This window comes from Mustela putorius, unplaced genomic scaffold (assembly GCF_011764305.1).
Source record: "Mustela putorius furo isolate JIRA1106 unplaced genomic scaffold, ASM1176430v1.1 tig00003845_pilon_pilon_pilon, whole genome shotgun sequence".
In the NCBI taxonomy this organism is placed as follows: Eukaryota; Metazoa; Chordata; class Mammalia; order Carnivora; family Mustelidae; genus Mustela; species Mustela putorius.
This window is the reverse complement of record NW_025421998.1, coordinates 51,071,681-51,096,217: the sequence shown is the minus strand read 5'-3', so window position 1 is coordinate 51,096,217 and position 24,537 is coordinate 51,071,681. Positions and strand designations below refer to the sequence as shown.

At 36.6% G+C, this 24,537-nt stretch overlaps 1 protein-coding gene across 13 annotated transcripts in view; it reads right to left on the bottom strand.

The window, feature by feature from the left end:
• The window catches only part of HDAC9 (histone deacetylase 9), a 924,856-nt gene that overhangs the window by 10,630 nt on the left and 889,689 nt on the right, over window positions 1–24,537 (bottom strand). For all 13 annotated transcript variants that reach the window (XM_045062751.1, XM_045062752.1, XM_045062760.1 and 10 more), the window contains one exon: window positions 12,964–13,111. In XM_045062751.1, coding sequence (XP_044918686.1) covers window positions 12,964–13,111 — 148 coding nt within the window. The remainder of the gene's footprint in view (window positions 1–12,963; window positions 13,112–24,537) is intronic.

The window sequence follows — 24,537 nt, the reverse complement described above, 5'->3', positions numbered from 1 at the left end:
GATTGGAATTTTGGGCTGACCTACTAGCTTCATAAACTTGGGTATCTAAGTCTTTCCTCAGGGTTGAGAAGTACAGCCACTATTACTTTAAATAAATTTTCTGTCATCTTCTCCTTCTGGGACTCCAATAATTCACAGATTGTCTTAATGATGTCCCATAAATCCCTTAAGGGGTTTCTTCATTCCTTTTAATTCATTTTTTACTTTTTGCCCCTCTGACAAAATAATTTCAAATTATCTGTCTTTGACTTTATTGATTCCTTTTTAGTTGGTTCAGTCTGATATTGAGCTCTGTACTGAATTCTTTGATTCAGTTATTGTATTCTTCAGCTCCAAACTTTGACTATTTACTGTTTTCTCTGTTGAACTTCTCTCTCTTTTTTTTTTTTGTTTTCCTGATTTTTGTTGAATTGTTTGTGTTCTCTTATAACTCTCTGAGCACCTTTATAACAATTATTTCTAATTCTTTTTCAGCCAATTCATGTATCTTCATTTCCTTGGATCAGTTACTAAAAGTCTACTCTGTCCTTTGGTGGTGATCCCTGTGGCTCTGTGTCTGGGGCAGGAAGGCACAGTATTTGGTTGGCTCAGGCACCTCAGGTCCACAACACTGAAAGCTGTGTTGTCTTTGGTGAGCACTATGCTGGGAGGTGGGGAGATGCTGGAGTGACGGCAAGGGATTCTGGAGTCCTCAGTGTCTTCTTCAAGTATAGCACCTAGGGACTAGGACAGGCCACTGTGGTGGCTAGAGTTGGTGGTGCACACCCTTGGCTGCAAGGACACTGGGTCCTGGCACCAACTCCTGTGACTGCAAGCCTTCCCAAGGTGCATAGCACTGGAAACCAGTGCTGGGACTCAGGCTGGTGGGGTGCAGGTACATAGGTGGAGGGGCTGATGCAGTTGAGCTCAATGGTGCAGGCTAGTCATAGGAGTCAGGGCTAGATGTGGGCTTCGATTTTTGGAGTATATTCCTATGGCTGAAGGGTCTCAACACAGATATGGGCATGGCATTGAGGCTAGAGATGTGAGTTGGCCAAGGGTGTGCAGGTGTAAGTTCGAAGGGCTAGCTGCATGTGGGCTCAGCAGATCAGGCAGTGACAGAAAGCAGGGCTGAATCCTGTCTTCTGGCAGCTGTGGGGGCCTTGACTGTCAGTATGGACTCCTATGGCTGAAAAGTCTTGCCATACGTGCATTCATGGCAATGGAGGCTGGTGATGGGAGTCTGGCCAGCATATGCAGGTGCATAGCAGGAAGGTCTAGCCCTGAGTGTTTGCATGGTGGTGGGTCAGTGGCAGGGTCAAGGTTGGCATCTTGCACTGGTGTAGACCAAGAAGCTGCAATGGGCTGCTGGTATAAATCCCAGGCTTCAGAGGCATGGGTGGCAGAGGGAGAAAAGAGGGAAAGACCTGGATAATTGGTGAGCATGTTGAAAACCTGTGGGGGAAAATCCTCAGTGGTAAAATCTGCAGGGGTCTGAAACAACTGTTTTGGACATTGGTTTCTTCATTGGTGAAAGCTGCTGGGGTCCTTGCAGAACATGTCACTAGAAACCATGATCACTCCCATTGCATATCTGGTACTGGTAGCCCCCACCCTTCTTCCTTGCTCCTAGCCATCTCTATATGTCTCCATTTTGCCAGTTCTCTGGGTGGGTGAAACTGAAGTGGTTTTTTTTTCCTGCAGTGTCCCAAAAGGCTGGGGATGCTGGTCACTCACTCTGCTCTTTCTTTCCCAGCAAGGAGAACTCTTTCTAGCTCAGGCCCTCTTGGTGCTGAGTAGTGTGAGTCGGGAGGATGGGATGACTCGGGCAAAATGAAACCGTTCTTCCTTCCCTTTTGGGGCCGTTATTCTGTTGTTTATTTTCCACTCTGTTGTTTTGTTCCACTCTGTTGCTAAAGTTTCTTGAGCGGACTTCTGAGCTCTCCCAGAGCTATATTTTTGCACTGATAGATGTCCAATTATTGAGCTTTGTTGGGAGACTAAAGCTCAGGTCTCTGCTCTCCCATCTTAGTGACATCACTCTCCTGGCTTGCATTTCACTATTTCTAAACCAAAGCAACAGCAAGATTATCTTTTCCCCTATACCCAGGACTCAGTTGTGGCTGGAATTTCAGAGAAAATAGTGTGTAGGGAAAATGTCCCAGGGGTCAGAGATGTACGTAATAAATATCTACCCTTGGTGAAGGATCTGTGCATTCTCCAGATGTATACATGACCAGCCTGGGCTCTGAGGACATGAGTAGGGTAACTACTGTGCAGCCCACACTTACTGGCAAAAATGGATCCTCTTCTGTAGAAACACAGGGACTTTCAGGTACAATATAATATAATCTTTGCATCGGATGCTTCTCTTTCTTTTTCTCCCTTCAAAATCATTTCATACTGACCACTTTTTTGAAAATAGTCCACTTATAATCCCCACCTTCTACTGAATCAAATACACATCCACATAACTGACCAATTCTCTCGGTGTCTTGTTGCATAGAAATAGTGTTAGTAGCAACTAACACTGAAACTCCTAGATTTCAAGGTATGCTCTGCATTTAAGTCCCAGCTCTGTCACTTTTTAAAATTTAACTTTGAGCAAGTCCACACTTCTAGATTCTCAATTTTCTCTTTAAAAGTTGAAATGGTCCCTGACTTGCTCTTAGGCTTAACTGAATGAGGTAATTTAAGAGAACATGCTTTATATACTGTAAAGTGTTGAACAACTATAGAATAATTGTATTATTTATATCTGCCATTGTGATAATTCATAATATCATAGCTTTTCTCTTTATTGAATTCCTATTCTTATGTAACTATTTTATATGTCTACATGCATCTTTAAAAAGATCATTTTTTAAGGAAATCATCTTCATGAAACACTTAGAAAGTCAACTGGTGAGGAATGACCTTTTAATGGTTATTTTGGTTAAAGCCTGAGAAGCAATGCTCTGGAAATGTGGGGGCTTCCCACTTCCATCATCTATGTACACACACCAAACTTACCTTGATTAACAAAAACAGAGTTGTGGAAAGAGATGGGGAAAAGGAAGAGATGCAATTTTTACAGTTTTGAATTTAATTTCTTTTAAAATTAGGTAAGATGGAGACAGAGTAAGGTCAAGAATACATATAAAATAAAACCTACAAAGATAAATTTTAGTTCAATAGTTTAGCTAATTGAAGACATAAACTTCTATTACAGCAAGCCAACTTCACAGTGAACACTGATCATTTTTCATCAATAAAGGGCAAAGATTACACATATTTAAGAGATGGATCTGTTCAGTCCAGCAATCACAGGTTGAGAAAACTTCTATAAATATAAAGCAGAAAGAATTTAACTTGAGAAAAGATATAGCATAAAATTAAATTCTTGCATTTTCCTTAAATTCCTGTACATTTCCTTAAATGTATTTAATTTCTTATGATTTTTAAAACAGTATTTATTTATATTAATAATGTCATTTAATGACATGTTTTTTCTTGTTTTGTTGATTTTATCTCCTTAATATCTTACTTTCTCTTCCTCTTCCAAGGCAAGCAATCTAATGCTATATGTACATTATTTTGTTGGTAAGGTGTTCTTCAGAGCTTTATATTATTGTTTCGTGGGCATATATTTTTATTTTATGTAAATTCTATTTTTATACACATATATAGTTTCTGCTGCTTAATTTTCAAACTCAGTATTGTATTTATTAAATCTTTCAATGCAGTTATGTTTATCTAGTCTGTACCTGTGAAGAACTACATGGCATCTCCATGGTATACATGGTATACACGTTTTAATTACTCACTCTCTCAATAATGGATCCCAGGTTTGACTCCCTCTCTCTACCCACCATGAATACAGCTATAGTGAACAACCTAGTACATGTACTTTAATGACCCTAGATGAGAAAGTCTTCAGTATATACATATAGCATTGGGGCAGGATTACTAGGTCATATGTTTTGTGTATAGTAAATCCTACTAAATTGCTTTCCAGAATGGCTGTCATAGTTTTACCTTCCCATAGCCTCCAAAGTTCCACATATCTACTGGTTCTGACATTCCCCATGTTACTGAATTTTTCACTGACTCAAACAATAATAGACTGAGTGTCTATTATACACCCTGGCTCTGTTCTAGGTATTAGAAATATAGAGGAGACACAGAAAATATAACAGGGGTATCCGATCTAATTTTGGGATTGACAGTCAGTGAACATTAACCAAGAAGAGGAAGTGATATTTGATCTGAGACCTAAAGGATAAGTGGAAGAAAACAGAGAGGCTAGCATAGGGTCAGTGGGAGGTAAAGAAAGATAAGTATTCCAAACAGAGGGGAGGGTATTGCCAAGAGGCATGATGTGAACATGAATATGGGTCTTTGGAAAAAATGTTAAAACCACAAGAAGACACCATTACACACCCACTAGAAAGGCTAAAATTTTTAAGACTGATTTTATAAAGTATAGGTGAGGACATAAAGCAACTGGAATAGTCATTCATTGCTGGTGGGAATGAAAGAGGCACAATCATTTTGGAAAGCAGTTTGGAAGTTTCTTACAAAGCAAAACACATGGTTTCCCTGTAGCTTGGTGATTTCGCTCCCAGGTATATATCAAAGAAAACTGAGTGCTTGTGTTCACAAAATAAAAACCTGAACAAAAATTTCACAGAGACTTAGGTTCCTCAAAAAATTAAAAATATAATTACCATATGATCCAGTAATTCCAGTTCTGGGTATATATCCAAAAGAATTGAAAACAGGATCTTGAAGAGATAATTGCACACTCCTATTCATTGAAGCATTATTCGCAGTATCCAAGAGGTGGAGGCAACCTAAATGTCCATTAATAGATGAATGATAAAGAAAATGTGGCATATACCTACAATGGAATATTATTCAGTTCTAAAACGGACGGAATCATGTCATATGCTACAATATGGATGAATTTTTACGACATTATGCTGTGAGGTAAGCCAGTCACAGAAAGGCAAATACTTCATAATTCTACTAATATGAAATACCTAAAGCAATAAAATTCTTAGAAACAGGAAGTAGAATAGTGGTTTCCAGAAGCTGGGGGAATGGGGAAAAGAGAAATTGTTGTTCAATAGATACAGAGTTTTAGTTTTGCAAGATGAAAAAGGTCTAGAGAGATGTTGTTCAATAATGGGCATACAGTTAACACTTGGTCTATACACTTAAAAATGGTTCAGATGGCAAACATTATGTTACATGCTTTTCACCACAATAATAAAAAGTTTTCATAGCAGTTTTATTTATAAGGCCCTAAATGGCGGAGGACCTGAATAAATATTTTTCTAAATAAGACATACAGATGATTGACAGGACATGAAAAGGTGTCTACATCACTAATCACCAGGTAAATGCAAATCAAAACCACAATATGACACTATTTCATATGTGTTTGAACAGCGATTACCAAAAAGACAAGAAATAACAAGTGACAGCAAAGATGAGGAGAAAAGAAAACCCTTGTGCACTGTTGGTGTGTTGTAAACTGGTACAGCCACTATGAAAAACAGTATGGAGGTTCCTCAAAAAATCAGAAATAGAACTACCATAAGATCCAGCAATTTCACTTCTGGGTATTTATCCAAAGACATGACAACACTAACTCAAAAAGATAAATGCACCCCTATACTCACTGCAGCATGACTTACAATAGCCAAGACATAAAAGCAGCCTAAGCATCTATTAGTGATGAATGGATAAGAAAAATGTGATATAATGGAGTATTATTCACCCATAAAAAAGAAGAAAATTGGGGCACCTTAATGGCATAACTGGTTAAGCATCTGATTTTTGATTTCAGCTCAGGTCATGATTTCATCTTTCATAAGACAGATTCTTGCATGGGGCTCCACCCCAAGCATGGAGCCTGCTTAAGATTCTCTTTCTCACCCTCCCTCGGTCCCTCCTCTCCTACCCCCCGATCTCCTCTCTCTCAAAATAAATAAATAAATAAATAAATAAATACATAAATAAATACGTAATAAAAGAAGAAAATCTTGCCATTTGTGAGAACCTGGATGGACCTTGAGGGCATTATGTTAGATGAAATAGGTCAGATGGAGAATGGCCAATGCTATATGATCTCACTTATTTGTGGAATCTAAAACAAACCTCTGAACTTACAGAGAAAAGACTAGTAGTTGCCAGAAGTGAGGGTAGGGGTAAGAGGTAGGTGAAGTGTGTAAAAGTAGTCAAAAGGTACAAACTTCCAGTTACAAAATAAGTAAGTCCTGGAGATGTAATATATAGCATAGTGACTATAGTTAATAATACTGTCATTTTTTGTTCGAAAGTTAAGAGAATACATCTTAAAAGTTCTCCTGACAAGAAAAAAATTTTAACTATGTGTGCTGATGGATGTTAACTAGAGTTATTGTGGTGATTATTTAAAAATATATACATATATCAAATCATTGTTTTATACCTGAAAGTAACACAATGTTATATATCAATTATGTCTCAATAAAAATCCCTAGCAAAATTAATAGCCCCAAGGGGAAACAAGCCAAACACTGATCCAAAGGTACATGGATAAACAAATTAGTGTGTGTTTATACACTGGGATAATGCACAATAATAAAAATGAACAAACTACTGATGGACAGATCTCAAAAACATTATGCTTAGTGGAGTAAGAGAAGACAGATAAAAAGCTGTATAAACTTCCAATTCCTTTAAATGAAATTTAAAGTTTGGCAGAACTAATCTACAGTGTTAAAATGAAAAAAAAAAATTACCTTTGGATAAAACAGCACTGACTAAGAGGCATAAGGAAATTTTCCGGGTAAGGGAAATGTTTTTGATCTTGTTCTGGGTGATGTTCATTTGAGTACGGAATAGGTAAAAAATCATTTGGTTTGTGTATACTATTATATGTAAGGTATACCCTAATTTGAAAAAAAGAAGGGAAAAAAGTTCAGTGTTGGAACACAGATCAGAAAACAAAGAGGAAAGATTTCAGATATAATGTACAAAATCAAGGGAAGGGTTTGATCATGGAGGGCTTATGTGTCCTGTTGAGAATGATGGTCTTTATGCTAATGGAAATGGAAAGGCACTGACGGTTTTCAAGCAAAGGCATGACAGGATTTGCTGTCCAATTGTGTTTTGTTTTGTTTTTAAGAGCTCTCTGATTGCCTGTGTAGAAAATGGATTGGTAAGAAGGCAAAAGTAGATATAGCAACTGGTAAGAAAACTACTACTCTAAGAGTTTGGGTAAGCAAAGAAGGTACTTTGGACCTGCTGTCAGTAGAAGTTTACAAAAATGGAAGAATTGCTCAAGCTATCATCTCTATCTCAGATACTTTTACTCTTGTTTACTAGGTGAAGTTCTATATATTTTTCTACCCTGGCTCTGTTGTCCTACTCTGTGAATTGCTCTGCTTTTCTAGGCCCATGATAGGTCTTCTTATATTCTAAAGCTCAATATAGCAAATTACTTGTCACTTATAGCTGGTTGTTCATGTCTACTCTTGTGGTAGGAAGAATAATAGCTCCCAACAATGTCTATGTTCTAGTCCCTGGAAGTTTTGCATGGCAAAACTGACACTGTAGATGTGATTAAAGTTAAGTACCTTGAGATGAAGAAATTATGCTAAATCATCCTAGTGGAGCTAATCTAATCACGAGTCTTTAAAAGCAGGGAATCTTTCCCAGTTTGTAAGCCGGCTTGCCCAGCTTTCTTCCTTCAGTCAGAGAGAGACATGGTAAGTGAAGAAAGGTCAGCAGGATATCAAGTTGCTGGCTTTGAAGACAGAGGAAGAGGGTCATGAGCCAAGGAATGCAGGTAGCCTCTAGAAGCTGGAAAAGACAAAGATGCAGATTCTCCCCTAGAGTCTCAAGGAAAGGACCCAAGCCCTGCCAACCTCTTGATTTTAGCCCAGAGAGACCTGTGCCAGCCTTCTGATCTTTCTGTCATTTTAAGTCATTAAATTTATAGCAATTTTTAGGGACACAGAAAACCAGTATATGAACATTTTGAGGACTATGAGGAAGCTTTGTGACCCTGCCTCTCAACAATTTTTAATCAGAAAGTGTTTAAATAAAGAATGGACTGGATATTCTCCTTCCTCATTCTGCAGGTTGGAGGATAATCCTGTAATGTCGGCATCACTGCCAAGATTTTCTCCCTCCCTATATACAATTCCTTTCTCCATTCAGACAGATACTTTGCCCCCCCTTATTATGTTTATTCATTCAATCCATATTTATTACATGAGTACTATGGATTCTTATAATCTGAAAGTTGATATTGTCAATTAGTACTATAAAACAAAGTAAATATAAAACATTTTGAAAACTCTTATAAGATATAAAAAGACTGGTTATCTCAGAAAATACAGTAAATCAAGAGACAAGAATTGCTCAGGTAATCATTATAAAATGTTATGTTACCATTTCAACAATATTTTGTCTTCTGTTTTTGGATTCATTCATTCATTCATTCATTATTTACTACCTACAGTATATTAGGCATTGTGAAAGTCTTGAGTTAAGCCAGCTAATTGCAGATTAATTAACTCAATCAATTTATTGCTTAGAGATTATTTGTCAATCTCTTGTTATTAATGATTGTTAATGATTTCACCCATGAACAGTTAGATGCCTAAGTACAGCCTCTATATTCTAATATAGATCACTGGATGATGAGCTATGTATTTAAGGAGGAAAAAAAATAAGTGGTGGAAGAATAAAAATGATGAAAAAATAATAAAACCAATCTTTATTGAGTACTTACTATGTATCAGGTGTTGTGTTAAGACATACTATTTTGTTTCATCCTCAAAACCTTAGGAAATTCTCCTTTCATTTTTAAAGACAAGGAAAATAAAGCCCATGGAGACAAGTAACTTGCCCATGATTGCACAATTATTAAGTTGAAGATGGGATTTGAACCTCTGCAAGTTGATTCTAGAGTCACACTCTATTCTTCCTTTGTAGTGGGAAGAAGACAAGAGTGAAGGAGTAGAGATGAAGATGAGAAGATGGGAAGCTAAAGTTATCATGCATCTTATTTTACTTATAGTTCTATTAAAATATGTTTCTTTTTCCTTATAAAACACTTCTTTAAAGAATTCGGAATGGAACCCTGAATATATAAATGGGCACTGGACTTAATCCCTATCATATTAAGTCAGACTTCATACAGGCCCCATCCCTTGACCACATGGTAGGCACTGAAAACAGAGATAACAAGATGGTCCCAAAAGGAGGAGGAAAAAGAAGAAAAGAAGGGACAGATTATCCTTCCTTTTATCAGGAGCTTCCAAATCTTAGGCCACTTAGCCCACTTTTCAACTGTGACTTTCTTGACACTGGATGAAAATTAAGAATAACGTTTATATTGGAATGTTTGCCTGGTTAGTTAAACAAGTGCTCAAAATAAAATGATCATAGAGAAAAATCAGAAACCTGCATAATTTATACAATATTTAGCTTTTAGAAGCCTTGGAGACACAATGGTAAGAAATGGAAAACAAAGTTGTGTTTCTAGGTATACTAGACATGAATGTGTATTTAATAGTTGTCTATATTTCTATATACATTTTCAGATACAGAAAAATGTGGTTATTAATGTCCTTGGCATACATTATAGGCCATTAAAAGTTAAGGTAGAAAATACCTGGGATTTTCCAGCATATCATTATACTTCTTTAATATTCACGAATAAGACAGTTACTCAAAAAAAAAAAAACAAAAACAACAACCCAGCTAGACTTGGAATCATATATTTTCTCATGCTTTTGTATTATATAATGATATGAAACCATCTCATTCATGAGAAAAGTTGCCAAAAGTTGAAGACAAAATGACAACCAGACTAGATTGTACTAAGAAAATCTAACATGATTCACACTATAATCAATAGGTCCAACTGACATTTGAAAAGTGTAACTTTTAGTTTTTGTTTTGGTTTAAAAAAAAAGAGAGAGAGAGAGAGAAAGAGACAGGATTTCTAGAGTATATATGTGTTCCCAATAACACAATATTTGATCATCCTGAAGTTCTGATTTTTTTTCCTTGATTTTCAGCAGAGCCTGAACTAGTATTCAAGAATAAACCTAAATACTGCACTGACCTTTTCAAAGTAGAAGCATTTGAAATAGATATCCAACCAATGTAAACTATAATCTTTTAAAGGTGCGGTCTCCCACTAAACAAGAAAAAACCTAAATCTAAAAAAAAAAAAATGACTTTAGGTCATTTAGAAGCTAAATGCTTCTAAGCACAAATATATATGCTATATGTGATCAGGTCTAATGTTTAAATATTCTTTGAACATATAAATGGACCCCATTTAATTATTTTGTCTTCTTTTTTCTGATCCACTAATTTTTTCTTTCTTGCTCAAGTCTTTGCCACCTGATAATTTGTTTTGAGACTGTATTTCAATTAATCATCCCCCAAATGCATCCCCACATATCAGCCTTTTTCAAACAATTTACTCTTCATGGTCCATCAGTAAGTTGTAAAACTGAAATGACTGTTTTCACTGTGTTGTCATCTCCCTCTTGCCACCCCCCCCCAAGAAAAATGAACAAAAAATACTTAGAATGGTTCTTAGCCAGGAGCATTTTATCCCTTATTCACTAGTGGTAAATGAGTCAGATATGAGTTGGCCAGGAAAAGAGCTGCTTTACCCAAAATCTTAGTACAAAATGAGTCATCTCACTCCAAGCACCAATATATCCTCCAAAATAATTGGCAAGAATTTCCTATAAAAAGAATCTTGCCTTCACTCTTTTCCATCCATTTAGTTTTCTGATTTTTCTAATTTTTAAATTTCCTGTGTACTTACAATATTACATTCATAACAAAGGCCCAAGAACATTTCCACCTCTTTATCTCATTCTGAAAGTCTTTCCTGTATTGAGTAGGGGGACAATTTGAATAGCATGCTTCTGGAAAGAATAAATGTTCTGTGGCTTTCAAGGTTTCTCTCTCTCTGACTCTCTCTGATGAAATTCATGCATGGTTCAATAGACATGCAAAAGTCAATTTTAGAAGAATTTTTCTTTTCCTCTGCTGAAAAAGTGAGTACAAAGCCATAGAAAATAATTCAAGCAAAACTATTTTTCTTTCCCTAAGAAAAAATCAATCAAAACAGATATAACGTGTCTAATACTGATAAACAAATATGAATCCAGGCCATAAGCATCAACTCTGTTTCCCTACACATCAGAACATTCACATTCCCATTCTTTGCTACCAGAGGAAGCTTAAAAATCACTGTGAACAAAAAAAAATAGATAGATAAATAAATAAATAATCACTGTGAACTGAAGCTGGGGTTAAGTCCCTGCAGATTATCAGAATTCAAACACACCTTTTACCTGACGATAAGTAAGCACGCTTATAGAGCCAATTCCTGCCAAAGTGCTGAGATTTTTATATTACTTGGGGTATATAACAGAATTTATTATTCTTAATTATTCTAAGCAAAATTATTTACAACTCATTTCACTCAGGTTGGAATTTAGTTTCATTTCTTTATATTAAATGAATTCTAAATAATAGATATACTCCTTTTATATCCAGCACTAACAGATGTTAGTTTCCTCAGTTTTATAGCCCTCAGATGACAGACAACTAACTGCATTTGGCTTTGGGAATAATTGCAACACCTTTGGATTATGAACTTGGTTTGGTTCTTAGCTGGGAACGGCAGGGGGTTAGTCCATATTATCAAAGATGTAAAATAAGTTTTCCTTTATGTTCCAGATGCCCACATGAAGATGTCTTCTAATAAAATATTGTACAACTATTTTTTTCTATAGGTAATCTGGTCTTTAAGTGGTTATAGTAAGAAAAAAATACTTGCTTAAAAATGAAATCTCTTATTCAATGCATTTCCTGCTGTTGACCAAAGCAAGATGTTAAATCCATTAAACTCTGAGTATCCAGTAAAAGCAAGAAAGCTAAAACTGTTTAAATTGTGCATTCTTGGGAAAATTGCCAACTAAGTACTAGGTAGCAGGATCTGTGTAATTAATGGTGATGTTATTGACAGAGGGAATATGATTTCCTTCTCAGAGCAATTTCGAAGTGCAAGCTGGCAGAACTTCAGTAAAGCCTCACCTGATTCATTTTTAAATTGAGAAAATGTGACTTTGAAGACAGCCAGAGAAAGCACCAATGTTTATATATATGTACATTTGTGATGGCTTTGATTGTAGCAGACTTAAAAAAAATCCTAAACATAGCATTGTCTGTATGATAGGATGATGAACATCAAAATGCACAAACTGACAAGTATTTCTTAAAGGAGAACAAGCAAACCCAATCTTAGGTTAATATTATTTTTCTTTTCCTGAATGCTATATTCATATGAAGACTAATTGGAATCAACTTCTTCTTATCAGAAAGTGGAATAAAATCAGACTCAAGAGTCCATACATTCCTTTATACAAACTCCTGTCTCCGTTGGAGGCACCTTCTATCTTTACCCAGTCCTTGGACCACAAGGGCAGTCACAGAAAGAGCCTGTATGTATTTAGGTTATCCAACTGACTAGAAGTACTTCCAGCTTCCTCTCTCCTTTTTCCACTTTGTTACAGCAGTAATTTTGAAATGATGATAGAAGGAAAAAAATTATCTGGAAAAATAGAGAGAACTAAGGAAAGAAGTAAAGCACATAAGTAGCTCTTTTCCACAATGATTTGCATTTAAATTAGCCAATGAGGAGTGATTTCTCTCACCATGTATCTCATCCACTCTAATTCTCTGTGAACTGCAACCACATGCTCCAGCTCTGTGTTTCCCATGAAGAATGAAACAAATGAATTCTTGGTGGCCTATAGCATTTGCTGTGGAATCTGTGGCTTTGAAGAAGACAAGTGGTGGAAGTGGAGGAGACAGGTGAAGGAAAGCCTGGAGAGAGGTTCACAAATGCTAATGATGAGCCTGGATGTTACTGACCTTAATGACTCCCCCATGTTGGATCCATACCTGCTATCTTCTGAAGCAAAGGGCTGTTCTACATCTACCGTCAGGGAGGCCAGGGCAGAAACAGTCTCGGTCTCCTCCTGCAACTGAGTCCCAGCCAAAGCACAACCCCTTGGCACAGCCACCATCCTTACTGACTTCCAGTACTTGCCTAGGAAAAAAAAATGCATCATACTTTAATAGGAATTTTAAAGCAGTATTAATCAGAATACTTATATAGATCCAACTCAGAGCAGTTGTTAAAACGATCTGTGTTATACACAGCTGTAATTTGGTTTCTTAAATGTTATGATTAAGTCTTTTTCTCAATCTAAGAATGCCAAGTTGTGAAGTACTCATCATCCCAAGCCCGAGTCTCTCCCTTGCTTAGAAGATAATAAAGTGAGGAACAGTCCATGGTCTAATGAACTCACTATCAGACTGATAGTTGTCTCTACAATTAAGTAATAATAAACAAACTCTGGGCATAGCGTCCTCTGGGAAACCATCAAGAGACTAAGAGGTAGAAGTCTTATGGAGAAATTGAATGAAATAGTCATGTTAAAAATTGCTACTTGAGCTATTACCTTTTTATAAAAAAAAAAAAAAAAAACAAAAAAACTATGAGGGTAGAATATTAAAGAAAAAGAAAGGCCCAAAAATGCCAGCATGAATCGAATGGCAACTTTGCCAGAACAATCAGGTTTGTTAGTCCTGGATGTTCTTTCTTTCTCAACCCCAGGGTGTGTACTAGAACAATAATTGATTTAAAACTTTAATATATGCCCTGGCTGATGTTGGTACCCTTCCATATGTCAGACGGAAGTTTCATTTTTTGAGGCAGGGAAGGGAAGTAAGAGGAAAAGAGGAGGTCATTTCATGAGAACATGCCAGTGGAATAAACATGAAAGAGAGAGTCAATGGCTTTCTCGTAGCCCGAAGCTATTTTTTTGTGTTGAGTAGTTCGAAATCAAAGCAGGAGAATCTTCCTAGGTGGTGACATGACTTACTAGGTCAGAACTATCTCTGTAGCCTGACCAGTGAGGTAGGAATTTGACATGCATTGGTAAGGAAGATAACTGGGTTCTGGACCATGCTCTGCCACTGACCATCCTATCATGTAGGTAAGATTCTCTGGCACTTCATATCTGCTTCTCAAAATAGGGGAATGATCTCAAATCCCTTCCAGCTCTAACTAACATTTTGCATTCGGCCTTTCCTTATCTTACTGCCTTAAAACAGAATGGATGTCATATTAGTGAAGGAGACTCCGTCTCCTCAACTACTTCCCATGCCAACAGAACCTTCTGACAGTTGTCCACTACAACTTTACTTGCTGTAATTACCTATTCTGCCCTAAGTCTGAGAATCATAAAGCTTTCAATTTGGACCAAAGGATAGCAATTATAACTGTGAATCAACTGTGAATAAACCCAATTACAACTGTGAATAAACCCACATTTTGAGGTATTGAGGACATAAAGATATTTCCCTCGCACCAAGAAATTCATGGTCTAAATGACAAGACTCTGTGGAAAAGGCCCATGTGATCCTCAGAGGAAGTAAGTAGGACATATACTTATGATGATGGGAAAGTGAGAGAAGAGCTGGCAGAAAAAAATAGTACTTAACCAAGTATTTGAAAGACCATCAGAAGTTAGTCAACCTGAAACAGAGGGAGGTGATGGTGGTGAGATATTCCTAGCATAGGAAATAGTGCACATAAATGTGCACAGACTTGAGTCTCAGGTCTCTGTGGTCTTCCTTTTTAGGGAGCAGGGGGAGATGTGGGTACAAAGTCCACTGCTAGGAACTACTGGAATGTTTGAAAGTCTTGAGTGCGATGAGGAAGACTGCTGCAGCAAATATGTGCTAATTAACACACAATCTTGAATAACATGCGAATGATCTTGGACTTCAACTTGTAGATATAAAGAGGGCAATTTTAAGCAGAAGAGGCTGGGAATCAGGTTTAAATTTTTAAAAGATCCCTCTGGACAGATTATGGACAATGAACTGGAAGGTGATGAGAGTGATGGCAGGCTCATAAAACTGGAGACAAGTGCTCACTGAAGAGGAGGAGTAAGGAGTCCATTGAAGATGGAGGCCTGAACTAAAAGTCAAGATTTCCAGATTGGAGACTACACACTGGACCCAAAGAAATCACTTGGATCACTCTGGGGCACAATTCCCACATTTGTAACATGATAGTGAAGGGCTTGATATAATGAAAGTGTTCTCCCTGCTGTAATTCTCAGTGACTGTGATTTTTCTGATCTCATGTTATCTTACTCTTGGATGTTAGAATGAATTTGTTTTGGAAGAAAATTTTACTTTTCTGTGAGTCCATAAACCCGTGAGGAGGTCAGTAAACACTTGCTTTTAGATAATATGGCACATCTAGAATAACCATGGGCTTTAATTTTTAAGCATTGTACTTTTTCCTCAAGAAGAGAATTCTTGGCCATAGACAAAACAAACATCTTTACTCCCTAAACACAATTAAGACAGAAGGTATGAATCATTAATAATGATCTTCAGCAGAATGACTGACAATGATCCTTTAACATTTAGCCTTTATATATGTGAGTAGTAAGAAAGAATTTTAAATAGCTAAGACCTTTTTGAATAAAATTTAATGTGTATAAAATATCCTGCTAAGTTAAGGTTAACTGTTGGAAGTTTGGTTTTTATCCAAATGTATGAGGTTTCTGACTCAGAAATAACCCAAAACTTTGAATTCAATATGGCCTCTGGTGAAGCCTATAAAAACAAAGGAAATATTCTACATTAATAATGCATTCATAGACTACTATCTCTACTTGTAAAGGAGAATAATTAAAATGAAGTGGGTATAGCATAGACTGTGCAATATGCAGCCAATTCAAACTCCAAATTTATGGGTTATATTTTCACAAGATGAGTATTTTTTTTTCTTTCAGAAACATATGTGCTAGAAAATCCTATCTGTTGGCATGAGAATAATATGCTTATTAGCACACAAGAGAAATGAACCAAGGTTTACTGCTCGAGTATTTAGGAGCTGCTATTTATAGAGTAAGATATTAGAAACCAGCAACCACTGGGTTGCTCTCCTAAAGCAATAAAACTGTCAAAAGAGACTGGTTTTCCATTAAAACTGGTCATGCACACTCCTTTGGTCATATCCTCTATCCTTATTTGTTTTGCCCACTAAATCTCCCCACTTTTCAGCACTTTCTTTTATCTTTTCACTTTCTTCTTCCCTCCCTCCCTTCCCTTCCCCATCCCTCCTTTTCTTTCTCTTCTTTTTTTTTTTTTTTAAAGATTTTATTTATTTATTTGACAGACAGAGATCACAAGTAGGCAGAGAGGCAGGCAGAGAGAGGAGGAAGCAGACTCCCTGCTGAGCAGAGAGCCCGTTGCGGGACTCGATCCCAGGACCCTGAGATCATGACCTGAGCCGAAGGCAGCGGCTTAACCCACTGAGCCACCCAGGCATCCCTCTTTCTCTTTCTTTCATTCCTTCCCTCCCCTTCCTTCCTCTTCCTTCTCTCCTTCCTTCCTTCTTTTCTTTTCTTCCTTCCTTCCTCCTCTCCTGCCCTACCCAGCCCTTTCTTTGCTTTTCTTCCTTCCTTCTCCTTCCTCCCTCCCTTCCCTCCTGCCTTCCTCTTCTCCCACCCTCCCTTCCTTCCTTCCTCTCTGACTACTTAGCCTACACTATTCTGCATTTTTGTTTTACCTGATAAAGGCAAAGGAAAGAATGAATCTAAAATAAAGGTAAAAACTAGGTAATGGATGCAGATGGTCAAGAATTAGAGGGCAGGCCAAAGATGGAGTTACTGTGTCAGAGGAGCCAGGAGAGGACCTCTTGCAGGTACTGAATAATCAGACTTCAGCATAAACCACATTGTTCTTGGTAATGAAAAATTTAGAAAAAAAAAAAAAGTATTTGCCGATGCACGAAGGTCTGTGTTAAAAATAACCCAACTGTCCAAAGTTTTACCAACCAAAGCCTCTGACACTGCAAAAGCCTCCTCATTCCAGAAACCTCACCCTTCCCCTCACCATTATGGGGGCTAAGAGTCACTTCTCAGACTTGTTCTTATGATTTGAATAAAATGTCTTTTGTTATTACACACCATGTTCTCATACGACAAGAAACTGGTAGTAAACCTTTTCCAAGCCCCAACAACTTCAGAGATTATTATCACCTGGGACTAACAAAACACCTCACTTCATGGATTCTCCAGAGTTCAGAGCTTCCTAATAGTTTTTTAAGATAGGTTTTTAAAGCTAAATGGAGAAACTTACTGCGTTCCAAAGCATTGTATATATGAAAAATAATGATGTTCTGAGAGTTGGTATATCAAGAGTGATCAGGTAGTTTTCATCCAAGTTGGGGTAATTTTAAGCTTAAAATGGGGCTAAAAATAAAAATTATATGTCACTGAAATGCTTATTTATTGGTCAACAAATTGTTTTCATCAGTAGATCTATAAAATATAAAATAGTCCTATTCAAAAGTTATTTTCACAACTAAAATTCATTCTAAAAAACCAAAAATTGAATAATTCATGTGTGCCACAGCATGATAACTACTTCATACTGATTATCTAAACATTAGAAAATAACATAAGCAGAATTATGATTGCGGATAAATAATCACGTTAGTAAATTTTGTGGCCATATTTCTTACTGACAGAATATCATTATATTTTTATGAAGAATGTTTCAATGTGGTCTAAATATTTTAGATGTTTTCATAAAATTGCCTGCACTTCAAGGCGGAGTTTAACAGTTAATTATTTTTGAAATTGTGGCATCTTTAATTACTCTTCTTAAGAGACGATAGTGTTTTTGGTTGAGAAATACTGTCTTTAGAGGTGTAGTACTATGTGGTAATTTCTGCTAACGTGGAACATTTTCACTTCCAATTTTTAAAATACTGAAATGAGTGACTATTTCACAACAAATATTTTCATGACTAATGTCTTTTTCCTCCTTTTCTTTTTCTTTTTTTTTTAAAAGATTTTATTTCTTTATTTGACAGAGAGAGAGAGAGATCACAAGTAGACAGTAGGCAGAGAAAGGGGAGAAGCAGGCTCCCTGCTGAGCAGAGAGCCCGATGTGGGGCTCGATTCCAGGATTCTGAGATCATGACCCGAGCCAAAGGCAGAGGCTCAACCCACTGAGCCACCCAGGCACCCCTTTCCTCCTTTTCATAGGTATCTTTCTTTGGCAAACATTTTATGTAAACCAAGCTTATCAAGAAAGTTGTCCTTATTTTTGATTCTACAAAATTTTGCTTACTAAATTTAGATGCTACAAAATCATATGACTTTTCAGTTTCATTTTATTCCAGAACAGAACATAAATTTATGCCACTAAGAACAGGAATTTTATCAATGATTCTATCAAGAAATAGACACCTTTGAAATTTGAAAGCCCAATTACAGATTTTCAAAATCAAATCCTATGGTTTGCATGTTTATCCTCAACTTGTTCATTTATTCCTTTGCTTTTGTAGGGATTAATTTAAATGTTTTTCTTTAAATTGATCAGAAACACTGTTTCTGTAACTGATATTCTTTTTTTTTTTTTAGATTTTATTTATTTACTTGACAGAGAGAGAGATCACAAATAGGCAGAGAGGCAGGCAGAGAGAGTGGGGGAAGCAGGCTCCCCACTGAGCAGAGAGCCCGAAGCAGGGCTCAATCCCAGGACCCTGAGATCATAACCTGAGCTGAAGGCAGAGGCTTAACCCGCTGAGCCACCCAGGAACCCTGCAACTGATATTCTTTAAAAGTTTCAATCTAGTATTTTTCCTTCATTTCATAACTATTTTTTTTATCAGCTTTACTGAGTATAGTTTACCGTCAATAAAATTTACCAATTCTAAGGGCAGGTTATGATGCATATTTGACAAATGTGTGCAGTGATACATATAACGACTACCACAATCAAAATACAGAATATTTTCCTCAACCCTTAAACCTCCTTTTGGCCCTTTTGAGTCAAGTTCTTACCCTCCTTCTTGGCCCTTGACAATCACTGAAATTCTGCCACTGTACATTTGTCTTTTCTAGAATTTCATATAAATAGAACCATATACTCTGCAATCCCTAATATCTGGCTTCTTTAACTTAATGTAATACTTCTGATATTTAAAAGATTCTTATCTTTTTCTTATCATCTCTATTTTTGTTTCTTTGTATGTAATATGATTTTTCTTTTTTCTGGATTCTTTTAAGATTTCATTATAATGCACCTCAATGTGATTTTATTCATGTTTATTCTGCCTGAGATTGATTGAGCTTCTTGGATCTGTGGATTTGCAGTTTTCATCAAATTACAAAACCTTTTCCCACTATTTCTTTCTTTATTTTCCCCCACTATTTTAAAAAATATTTCCCCAACTGCTGCCTTTTCTGGGACTCGAATTATAGATGTTATCCAACTGATGCTGTCCAATATACCACTGATATACTATTTTTCAGTATTTTTCTCTCTATTCTTCACTTCAATAGTTTCTATTACTTCCTCAACTTCATTTTTTGTTTGGTGTTTATTTTGTTTTGTTTTTGTCTTTTGTAGTATATACTCTGCCATTAACCCTTCCAGGGTACAAAATTTTTAAAATTTCCAATACTGTTATTTTTGATCTCTAAAACTTCCATTTGAGTGTTTTTTAGGTTCTTCATTTCTCTCCACATTATGCTTGAACTTTCCTCTTCATGTTAGGAATAACTACCATTCTTGTCTGCTAATTCTATCATGCCTTGAGTTTCTGAGTTAGTTTCTGTTTAATTAATTTGTCTTATATTTCTAGGCCATATTTTCTTACTTCATTGTATATCCGGTAATTTTCATTTGGATGCCTGTCATTGTTATTCTGAACATATCTGGTTATTGAATTTTGTTGTGTTCTTCGAAGATGGTGGACTTTATTTCAGCATGTAGTTAAATTACTTATAATTAGTGTGATCCCTTTGAGGCTAGCTGGTACTCTTTGTTAGACTGGCTCCAGAGCAGGTTTTAGGGTAAGGCTAATTTAGCCCTAAAACTAAGAGAAAACCATTTTGATATTTCTGCATGTTGCCTTATGTATTACAAAGTCTCTCCAGTCTGGCTATTAGGAATGCAAACTATTCCCAATCCTGTGTAAACTGGTTGAATTATTTAACCTACTGGTTTTCTCAGCCTTTTGGAGTTTCACCTCATGCATGTAAAATAAAACAAATGTTTAAAGAAACTTTTGTACACATACACAGAGTTCTTTCAGGGTGCAGGAACTTCAGCTCAAATATTCTTCTCATATAATATGATACTATATGTGGAAAATTCAAAAGACTCCACTCCAAAACTGCTAGAACTTATACAGGAATTCAGTAAAATGTCAGGATATAAAATCAATGCACAGAAATCAGTTGCATTTCTCTACACCAACAACAAGACAGAAGAAAGAGAAATTAAGGAGTCAATCCCATTTACAATTGCACCCAAAACTATAAGATACTTAGGAATAAACCTAACCAAAGAGGCTAAGAATCTATACTCAGAAAACTATAAAGTACTCATGAAAGAAATTGAAGAAGACACAAAGAAATGGAAAAATGTTCCATGCTCCTGGATTGGAAGAACAAATATTGTGAAGATGTCTATGCTACCTAAAGCAATCTACACATTTAATGCAATTTGTATCAAAATACCATCCATTTTTTTTCAAAGAAATGGAACAAATAATCCCAAAACTTATATGGAACCAGAAAAGACCTCGAATAGCCAAAGGAATATTGAAAAAGAAAGCCAAAGTTGGTGGCATCATGATTCCAGACTTCAAGCTCTATTACAAAGCTGTCATCATCAAGACAGCATGGTACTGGCACAAAAACAGACACATAGATCAATGGAACAGAATAGAGAGCCCAGAAATAGACCCTCAACTCTATGGTCAACTAATCTTTGACAAAGCAGGAAAGAATGTCCAATGGAAAAAAGACAGCCTCTTCAATAAATGGTGTTGGGAAAATTAGATGGTCACATGCAGAAAAATGAAACTGGACCATTTCCTTACACCGCACACAAAAATAGACTCAAAATGGATGAAGGACCTCAATGTGCGAAAGGAATCCATCAAAATCCTTGAGGAGAACACAGGCAGCAACCTCTTCGACCTGAGCCGCAGCAAAGTCTTCCTAGGAACATCGCCAAAGGCAAGGGAAGCAAGGGCAAAAATGAACTACTGGGACTTCATCAAGATCAAAAGGTTTTGCACAACAAAGGAAACAGTGAACAAAACCAAAAGACAACTGACAGAATGGGAGAAGATATTTGCAAATGACATATCAGATAAAGGGCTAGTGTCCAAAATCTATAAAGAACTTAGCGAACTCAACACCCAAAGAACAAATAATCCAATCAAGAAATGGGCAGAGGACATGAACAGACATTTCTGCAAAGAAGACATCCAGATGGCCAACAGACACTTGAAAAAGTGCTCCACATCACTCGGCATCAGGGAAATACAAATCAAAACCACAATGCGATATCACCTCACACCAGTCAGAATGGCTAAAATCAACAAGTCAGGAAATGACAGATGCTGGCAAGGATGCGGAGAAAGGGGAACCCTCCTACACTGTTGGTGGGAATGCAAGCTGGTGCAACCACTCTGGAAAACAGCATGGAGGTTCCTCAAAATGTTGAAAATAGAACTGCCCTATGACCCAGCAATTGCACTATTGGGTATTTACCCTAAAGATACAAACGTAGTGATCCAAAGGGGCACGTGTACCCGAATGTTTATAGTAGCAATGTCCACAATAGCCAAACTATGGAAAGAACCTAGATGTCCATCAACAGATGAATGGATCAAGAAGATGTGGTATATATACACAATGGAATACTATGCAGCCATCAAAAGAAATGAAATCTTGCCATTTGCGACAACATGGATGGAACTAGAGCATATCATGCTTAGCGAAATAAGTCAAGCGGAGAAAGACAACTATCATATGATCTCCCTGATATGAGGAAGTGGTGATGCAACATGGGGGCTTAAGTGGGTACGAGAAGAATAAATGAAAGAAAATGGGATTGGGAGGGAGACAAACCATAAGTGACTCTTAATCTCACAAAACAAACTGAGGGTTGCTGGGGGGAGGGGGTTTGGGAGAAGGGGGTGGGATTATGGACATTGGGGAGGGTATGTGCTTTGGTGAGTGCTGTGAAGTGTGTAAACCTGGTGATTCACAGACCTGTACCCCTGGGGATAAAAATATATGTTTATAAAAAATAAAAAATTATATAAAAGTCTAAAAAAAATTTAAAAAATTGGCAGTTTGGCAGCTACAGTTTAAGGTTTGTTGCTTAGATTAAGGGGGGGGTAAGGGTAAGGTGGATAGAGGTTTGAGGACAGAGAAATGTGAAAGAGTAGTTTGAGAGATAGAGCAAGCTGACTTGAGAAACATAGCAGGATTATAATGGGTCCATTTGAGTTTGATGATCATAAATTTACAGGAGGCCAAACTGCTATAATTCAGGACAATCATACGCAGACATGTTTATTTAGGTCCAGTGTGGGAAGAAGTTTTCTGTAGAATATATCAAGGGTTTAGATTTTATTAGGTTGGTAAAGTAGAAAGGTAAGATTTTTAAGGCAGATTGAAAGGTAGAAGGGCAACTGAATTTAAGTGTTATTGTTTTCAAGATGGATGTAAAAGTGAAGAAAAGAAAGGAAACTGAATTAAAAGAAATGAGAAATGAAATGAAATGAATTGAAGAGTCTTAGGTGTGTGGGTTGACAATTCTATGGCATATGGGTCTGATGTATCCCTCTCTGGCAGAGATATGCCTGCCAGTACTGGCTTGGGATTTCTTTTTTTCCCTTAAGGTCTGCTAAGACAGTAACAGATGGTCATCTGCTCTCCAGGCTCCTACTATTTTCTTTTTCATTCTTTATTCCTATGAGTGTATGTCTGAAAAACAGAACAAAAACTCTCTTTTTTATTATCTTAGTGCAGTTCCATGGAGGAGTGAAAGTATATGAGTATTTTTAATCCATTATCATTACTTAAAAATAGTGCCCTTTCTCCATTTTAATGCCAAAAATAAGGCTTATTATTTTCTTTTTTTTCTCTTTTCTGTTAACTTTCCCTAGCGGCCTGTGCCCTTGTGTACTTGATTTTATCCATTTATTTAAATATGTATATATTTATTTATTTGAATTCATATTTTGTTGAACTTGATCTCTGCATATACTAGGGTCTAAATTAGGGATACTTATCCTCCAGAAAAAAATTGCATTTGCGTCCTTCAGAACTTGGAGTGGACCAAGATAAAACCTCTTTAGTACCCATTAAATTCATATTCCCAACTATGATGCAGACCTTAGGCCTTCTCATGCACTGATATTATCATCTGGCCCAGGGATATTCTCCCTGTTTGTGTTACTTTCTCTATTAAATTTCAGCTTATTTCTTTTCCCCCTCCTATTCCTTTACATTCTAGTAAGTCTAGTAATGTATTAAAATAGCCTGTTTTAATGTAGGCAGAATCTATCATATTTTAGGAGAGGCCTAGTTTAGTGTCTATCCTGGGATACCTGGGAATAGGAAATGTGGTAAAACTCTGTTTATATCTGTGAAGAAAGGAATAGGAAGTCATATGATTTAACAGAAAGTGGGCTTTGATAGCATAGTCACATCAGAGTTCAAATCTTAGTTTTACTGCTTGCCTGTGGAAAGGCCTGCAAAAAGAGACCTAAACTTGTTTAAGCCTTAATTCATTAATGAACAAGATGAGGAAATTAATTATGCTATTTATGATATGCATATGACTAGATATAATATATATAAATACCTAGCAAATGATCTCCTGAACCTGACTTTCTAAACACACCTTATCTCAGTGAATGGAATCAAATGTATGTGTGAAGCTAATCTGGGTGTTAACAGTTGACTATATAATCACAATGCATTCCTATTCTTAAATTAAAGAGTGTTCAGTCCTGGAAACATGCATAATTTTATTTATTTTCATAGTTTTATTAGTTTTGCCTTGGCAGAACATGAGTGAAAGAAAAATCATAATTACAGAAGCAGTTGGAATTTAAAAAAAGTCCAGACAAGACTCTATGTAGATAGCGTATTTTCCTTTTGGTTTTGGTACATTCTAGTATTAGTGCTCTACCAAACAATAATCAGAATCTCAACATTTCAAGAGAATGGTTACTTAGAAGTTCAAAATCAACTTTCAAAGACCCACATTACAAGTTTGACCTGGCTCTGATGCGAATAAGGGTTGGTGGGGTTAATAGTAGGAAAATATTTAATGCTGCTTTTCTTCAATGAAGGTCTGCCTGGCCTAGGTCTGCAACGTCAAGGCCTCTGTCTCAGCCAAAAAATCTATGACAAATAGCAGCTCACACCTGACAACAGTCAAGGTTTTAAACTCAACAGGGCAGGGATTTGAAATTCTGCCAATCCTTGCATTTTTCTGTGATTAGATGTATTTTGCAAGTTTACAAGGGGCTCCAATGTAGATTCATAGCTCCATGGCTCCTTGTAATTTGGTACTACCCTTCTAGGACTAACTGACTAAACCTCAATTTACCAG